Genomic DNA, 7772 nt, shown 5'->3' on the forward strand with positions numbered 1-7772 from the left:
TACAATCCGTCCAGACTGTCCAGGGCCCAGAACTTAGGTCTTTGCTGTGTTCAGGGCCTGGACGGCCCTGTGGTAGAAGCTGTTCTTCAGTCTGTTAGTCTTAGCGGCCAGGGTCCTGAACCGCCTTTTCGAGGGCAGCCTGGTAAAGTGTACGTACCCAGGGTGGGTCGGGTCCCTGGAGATCTTGGAGGCCTTCCTGAGACAGCGTGTGTTGTACAGCTCTTCCAGAGAGGGGAGGGGGGCGCCGGTGATCTTCTGTGCTGTTCTAACGACTCTCTGTAGCGCATTTCTCTCCGCTGTTGTGCAGCTGGAGAACCAGTTGCAGATGCCGTAGGTGAGGATGCTCTCCACTGCGCCGCGGTAAAAGGTCACCAGTATCTCCTGCTTGCTGTGTTCCTTCCTGAGGCATCTCAGGGTGTATAGCCGCTGTTGTGCCCTCTTGATGGTGCCTTTTGTGTTGTCCTTCCAGGTCAGGTCATCCCGCATGTGCGTCCCCAGGAATCGGATGGTTGAGACTCTCTCCACGCTCTCTCCGTCGATGAGCAGGGGCTGGATCTCGGACTTTTTCCTCCTGAAGTCTACGATGATTTCCTGGGTCTTTGACTTGTTCAGCAGCAGGTTGTTAACCTTGCACAGCTTGCTCAGTTGCTCTACCTCATCCCTGTACGCCGCCTCGTCCCCCCCCGAGATACATCCCACCACGGTGGTGTCGTCTGCAAACTTTACGATGGAGTTGCTGAGGTGGACGGGGGTGAAGTCGTAGGTGTAGAGGTTGTAGAGGATGGGGCTTAGCACGCAGCCCTGGGGGGACCCAGTGCTGAGTCTGAGGGCTGTGGAGGTGTGGGGGCCCACCCGCACCCTCTGGGGGCGGTTGGTCAGGAAGTCCTTGATCCACGCACATATAGAGTGTGATAGACCCAGGTCTAGTAGTTTGGTCACTAGCCTGTCTGGAAGGATGGTGTTGAAGGCGGAGCTGAAGTCCACGAAGAGCAGTCTCACGTAGCTGTTTCCCCTCTCCAGGTGGTATAGAGTGGCGTGGAGAGTCGTCGCGATGGCGTCCTCTGTGGACCTGTGGGCTCTGTAGGCGAACTGGTATGGATCCAGGTTGGGCGGGAGGCGTGTGAGTATGTGGGCCCGGACTAGTTTCTCGAAGCACTTCATGATGATTGGTGTGAGTGCCACCGGGCGGTAGTCGTTTAGGCAGCTCCCTGTGCTTTTCTTCGGGACTGGGATGGTAGTTGAGGTTTTCAGGCAGGGTGGGACGGTGGCCTGGGACAGGGACTGGTTAAAGATGTTGGTGAAAACCCCGGCCAGCTGGTCGGCGCAGTCTCTCAGCACCCGTCCCAGGACGCCATCCGGCCCCGAGGCTTTCCTGGGGTCCACCGCCTTCAGTACGCGTCTCACTTCATGCTCTGTGAGGGTGAGGCTGCTGAGAGCTGGAGAGAGTGGTGTTTGTGTTGCGGTTACCTCCGTTCGCCCCTCGTCGAACCAGGCGTAGAAGGTGTTCAGCTTTCCCGCCAGCAGGGGGTCGTCCTCTGCGGCTGTGAGCCTGTTGGCTCTGAAGTTTGTCATCTGCTGAACCCCCTGCCACATCCGCCTGGAGTCGTTGCTCAGGAGGCATTCCTCAATCTTCTCTCTGTGGTCTGCCTTGGCCGCTTTGATTCCGCGCTATAGGTTGGCCCTGGTGGAGCTGTACAGCGGTGTGCTCTTCCCTGCGAAGAAGGCGTTGTCCCTCTCGTTGATCAGTTTTTGGACCTTCCCAGTCATCCATGGCTTCGTGTTGGGGTAGACCCGGACCCGTTTGTCCACGGTGACTGAGTTGGTGCAGTTCACTATGTGGTTCAGAACCGACGACGTGTACTGTTCCAGGTCCTCATGCTCATATTCCTGCCATAGGGTGTCATTTAGGCACATCTGCAGTGGAGCGGACCCTTCTGGCCAGGTTCTGACAGTCTTAGTGGTGATGGGAGCACTTTTCCCCTGGTAGTGTATGCAGGGATCAGGAGGATTGACACATGGTCAGACATGCCTAGATGAGCTAGCGGACTAGCCTTGTAAGCACGTTTGATGTTGGTGTATACCTTGTCCAGTGTTTTTTCTCCTCTTGTTGCACATTTCACATGCTGATAGAACTTGGGTAGTACTGCCTTCAGGTCGACATGATTGAAATCTCCTGCTATGATGTGAATAGCCTGTGGATCAGTGCTTTGTTGGCCACTGATGACGTCATATAGCCGCGCCAATGCTAGGCTGCCGTCCGCGCTAGGCGCTATGTACACACATGTTATGAACACCGCGTTGAACTCCCTCGGGAGGTATGTGGGTCTGTATATAATTCTGATGTATCAATGTATCAATTTAGAACCAAATCTGGGTTGCTTTTGTTATGATAAATAAAAACCTGTATCCATCTGACTCCCTAGTCTCCTGAGAATTAATTTCTACCACACTGTGTTTAGATTGGCTTATTAAACATTTAAAGTTTAAATAATTCCATGGATCTTGCTGGCTTTGGTCCAAGTTAGAATAGTTATTGCTTTAATTAAGGTGATATACTTTGGGGGTCATTTAAGAGATAGCTTTACTTTCTTAATGTGATTAGTGTGAGTATGGAGAGGTGTCAATGGATTTGTACGGTTAAAGTTTCCCGTAATCAAATTGTGCTCAATTACGTCTGCGATTAGGGAGAGGTTATTGTGGGAGCCAATTAATGGAGGAGGCGTAATGTTCAACAGAGCTCTCCCAATATTAACTCTAAAATAAAACGTCATGAAGGTATGCTTTAGGACATGTATGAATGAATGAATGAATGAATGAATGAATGAATGAATGAATGAATGGACTTTATTGTCATTGCTACAGTACAGGTACCAAACAACGAAATTTAGGAGGGGTGGCTCCCCTGGTGTTAGGAAAGGGGAAAAAAAAAAAAATGTACTTGTACATTTGTACTTGTACTGTACTTGTACTGTACTTGTACTGTTAATTCATGATACATTTTTAATATTTTGCTAGCATATCAGCCCAATAGAGCTCTCAGGTCTTTTGCTAGCATATCAGCCCAGTAGAGCTCTCAGGTCTTCTGACGCTGGTTTTCTCTGTGTACCACATGTACAAAAGAAGAGGTTTGGTGAGGCTGCATTCTCATTTTATGCACCCAGATTGTGTCTTCACTGCCAGTTTACATTAGGGATGCAACCTCAGCACATAATATGTTCAAGTCAAGACTAAAAACCCATCTTTTTAATATTGCCTTTAAATTACTAAATAATTAAATTATGATTATATAATGATTGGAGCACTTTGAGCTGCAACGTTTGCAGGAAACGTGCTATACAAATAAAAAGTTGTTATTATTATTAATATTATGATTAGGCCTATTATTATAAAGATAACGTTTTTTTCCACACGCAGGCTTTCTTAGGCATTGTTCTGTCCAACTACTGTTGAAATCCATTTGATATTTATGACTGATTTATGACTGATAGCATAGCATGCCGCATGTTAAATGGGTACGCCTCCCTCTGCCTCACGTTGTATTCACCGCATATCTCAGTCTGAGCAGGAATGTGGGCCATCAGTGGTGCACTTTGAGCAGGTCGCTGACTGACTGACTGACTGAGCTAACCGATTACATAAACACAACTTAAGACGACTCCCATACAATGACTAGGTAGAGGCAGGACTAATGATAGTGCATGGAGGACCAAACCTGGTCAGGTAAACCAGTAGCCTTGTGTGACACGTGGAGATGGAAACTGTGAAGCGATGGAAGGCAGGATGGGGCTATCCCACAGGTGTGCTCTGCACCTACGGGTTCTTCAGTACTGTGAAACCTCTGGAACCCTTCCTGTTCACATACCTGACGGGGCCAGACAAGAACCTGACAGTGGAACAGGTAATAATAATAATAACAACAATTCATTGTATTTATATAACACTTTTCCGGGGCTCAAAGACACTGAACAGGTACAGTAACAACTTCAGCGCAGTCTCTCTTTTAAGAGCAGTTTCAGACCGTGTTTAAATATGCCACTTTATGCAATCCTTATCCATTTGATCTCTCAATCAAGTGTGTGAGGTTAAAGGTTAAAGGTTAAAGACAGACAAGGTTTTACAAGCTTATGATGTATTAAAAATATGAGAAACCCACTCTGGGTTCCAGTCTTTTGACTTAAGTGACCTTTGAACTCCAGGTGACCAATGAAATCTTCCCTGTGTGGACTTACTCTTACCTGGCCGTGCTGGTCCCTGTGTTTCTGCTCACCGATTGGCTCCGCTACAAGCCGGTAGTGGTGTTCCAGTGTACCAACCTCACAGTGACGACAGCCATGTTGCTGTGGGTCCAGGGTGTGGCAGCCATGCAGGCCATGCAGTTCTTCTACGGCGTGGTGACAGCCAGCGAGGTGGCCTACTTCTCCTACGTCTACAGCGTGGTGGACGTGGAACACTACCGCAAGGTAATTACCGAAAAATGCCGGTTGAGAGAGGACGCTAGCGTTGCTTGTTCGCGGCTTCTCCACCCGAAATCTAGGTGTAATTGCAGTATACAGAGTAGATTGTCCTACAAAGACACTTAGATTTAGTTTTCAGTTTGTAAAGCGTCTTTGAGTGTCTAGAAAAGCGCTATAAGTCTAATGTATTATTATTATTATTATTATTATTATTATTAAGGCCACGTCTTACTGCCGCAGCGTGCAGCTGCTGGGCTACACCGTGGGCTCCGTGTCGGGACAGCTGCTGGTCAGCTTCAGCCTCATGTCTTACCACAACATCCTGGTCCTGACCCTGGTGTTGACCTCCATCGCTCTGGTGACTTCCTGCTTCCTGCCTATGCCGCAGAGGAGCATGTTCTTCCACCGCGGTCCGGGTGACGATAGAGAGGGGAAGCGTACGACTGGAAGTATCGAGAGAAACACTAAAACTGACCCGCATGAGCAGCTAGCGTTGCCAGGAGGAGGGGACGTGATTGAGGGTCCTGGGGGGCCAGTAAGGGCAGGAGGAGGGGACGTTATTGAGGGTCCTGGGGGGCCAGGAAGGGCAGGAGGAGGGGACGTGATTGGCGGTCCTGGGGGTCCAGTAAGGGCAGGAGGCTGCTGTCGGGCTCTCCTCCAGCTGTGGCGAGACTTCCTCCAGTGCTATTCCACCAAGCAGATAGTGTACTGGTCGGTGTGGTGGGCGCTGGCCACCTGCGGGTACAACCAGACAGTCAACTACGTCCAGGTGCTGTGGGAACACGTGGAGCCCTCCCACAACTTCACAGTCTACAACGGAGGGGTGGAGGCTGTGTCCAATCTATTTGGTGAGTATAGCTCCCGTAGACATCTTTAGACTTCAAACAAACCCAGTAAACAAAGAGTCCAAAAGACGTCCTCAGGGAAGCCGGAATGTGGGCTCAGATGACGTCTTTCTTTTCTGGACGTCCTAGAAAGACGTAATCTGGACGTCCTAGAAAGATGTCACCTGGACGTCCTAAAAAGACGTCATGTGGACGTCGTAGAAAGACGTCATCTGGACCCACATTCCGGCTTCCCTGGAGGACGTCTTTTGGGACTCTTTGTTTACTGGGGAAAACCACACAATAACAAAAAACGATCAAACCATAAAACAAGTTTGTGAAAATATACTGAGGAAAATACATTACAGAACGTTGTTATTTATCCAAAATAACACGAGATAAAGAATCATAAAGAGTTGATCAGTTCAGATAAACGTAAGTGTTCCCTAAAGGTGCGGTGACGGCCTACGGCATAGGCTTCACGCAGGTGGACTGGGCCCAGTGGGGGGAGGTGGCTCTGGGGTCCTTCTCTGGGCTGGGGGCCGCCGCACTCTTCCTCATGACCTTCACCAGCAGCATCTGGGTGTGCTACGCCGGCTACATCGTCTTCAAGTGCTTCTACATGCTGCTTATTACCATAGCCATGTGAGTTTTTCCAAGACATACCAGGAAAACAAATGCCAACTTCTTAAAAAGGTCACCGTTCGCCAGCTTCTGTCTTTACCATAGGTTCCAAATCGCTGCTGACCTGTCGATGGAGAGATACGCACTGATCTTTGGATCGAACAACTTCGGTGCTTTGGTCCTTCAGACGATCCTCACGTTAGTGGTGGTGGACAGCAGAGGTCTGGGCCTGGACATCATACCACAGGTGAGTCTGTTGTTCAGGGACAAACGCAGAAGTCCCTTCTTTGCTTTTAAGCTAAACATTTCCAAGAGCGAAAACAAAACACGGCGCAGCAGCTTTCAGTCACACTGCCGCATGCTCCTGGAACAAACTCCCTGAAGAAATCGAACAGGCCCAAACCCTTAAAATAGTTAAATCTAACCTAAAAACCTTCATGTTTTGCAAGAGTTATGATTAAACACAAACACTTCTATCAATGTCTTTTTTCCATTAACTATTGTCTTATTAAATGTTTTATCTATTTACTTCTTATATTTGCTTTTATTCATTGTCATTTTTATTTTCTTACTATGCTCCTGTTGCTGTATTTTTAAATAATGTATGTAAAGCACTTTGAATTGCCCCTGTTGTATGAAATGTGCCATACAAATAAAGTTGCCTTGCCTTAAAAAGTACAGAAATGTTTTCAGACCCCAGTCTCCATTTCTCTTGCAGTTCACCATATACGGAAGCTACTTCACGGCTATCAGTGTCATTTTCTTTCTGAAGGGTGTGTTCACTATTCTGAGAGCACGGCGAAGCCACAAAGACTCTTTCCCTATAGAAGAGCGCCCCCCAGAGGACACTTGCCTTGAACACAGACTCTGACCAGAGGAAACCCGAGCACTGGCAACCTGAATACATTTCAGAACGACAGGTCAGTTTGTCTCAGTGTTCGCCTTGTCAATAGTACAGCAGCTAGCTTCAAATTATTTAGACAGCGACATTTTTCAAATTGATAGAAATCTTTCATTTATACAAAATGTTTCAATATATAGAGATGTACAGCAATACAAATAAACAATTTTTTCGTTAGATTTTTCGTTAAAATTAATATATATATTATAAAATATATTTAATATATATATACACATTAACTTAAATTTCAGTAACACCCAACAAAAGTGGTCTTCAGTCTATAGTCATGGTCCTGATTCACAGAGATTCTGAGAAAGTTATTAGAAGTACTTCTATATTGCGCTAAAAAGTATTACCCAAGGAGGATTTGAAAAAAATAATTTGACCAACATTGGATTGTTTTTCTCAGAACGTTGCCAGGTAGGACTTATTCTTACTACAGTAGGAAGCGTTGTGAATACAGCCCCTGGTTGACACCTGGACCCCACACCAGGTGACTACAGCCCCTGGTTCCCACCTGGACCCCACACCAGGTGAAAGCACAGATGAGAGAGCACTGCCTCTTGATGACTTGTTGAATGGGCAGCAGAAGAGAGATTTCCCCCCCCCACCTTTAGTCTCTTAAAAACAGAATACGTTGTCCTCTCGTCCTCTTCTTCTTTTCTGTAAAAATACTCTTTCCGATGCCGTACTGCACAAACTGCTTTTGGTTCTTTTACAGATACAGTAAACTCACAGTAGACCCCCAAGTTACCAGGTTACAGCTCTGCCTTAACAAACGCTGTGTGATAAAGATACAAATACTGATATGCACAAAGAGCTTCTATGTACATAACTGCAGCATGATGGATGGGATATTTGCAATAACTTAAGTATGGGTCCAGTTTAAATATACATGTGGTGTCTGTTGAGGCCAAGACAGTTCATGGGTTAAATTGAGGACTTCATCAGGAGATCACCTCTTCCTCT

At 47.2% G+C, this 7772-nt stretch overlaps 1 protein-coding gene across 1 annotated transcript; it reads left to right on the top strand.

Moving 5' to 3' along the window:
* Positions 1 to 3751: 3751 nt before the first annotated feature.
* LOC308172465 (thiamine transporter 1-like) lies at positions 3752 to 6773 on the top strand (the record flags this gene model as incomplete). The annotated part of the gene is made up of 7 exons (XM_080547367.1): positions 3752 to 3898; positions 4197 to 4460; positions 4675 to 4870; positions 5036 to 5302; positions 5731 to 5923; positions 6008 to 6149; positions 6621 to 6773. 7 exons carry the CDS (start codon positions 3752 to 3754, stop codon positions 6771 to 6773), a joined length of 1362 nt encoding a protein of 453 aa, XP_080403493.1.
* Between the last annotated feature and the right edge of the window lie 999 nt (positions 6774 to 7772).

The sequence above is a fragment of the Nansenia antarctica genome (assembly GCF_963989245.1).
Source record: "Nansenia antarctica genome assembly, chromosome: 17".
Lineage (NCBI taxonomy): Eukaryota > Metazoa > Chordata > Actinopteri > Argentiniformes > Microstomatidae > Nansenia > Nansenia antarctica.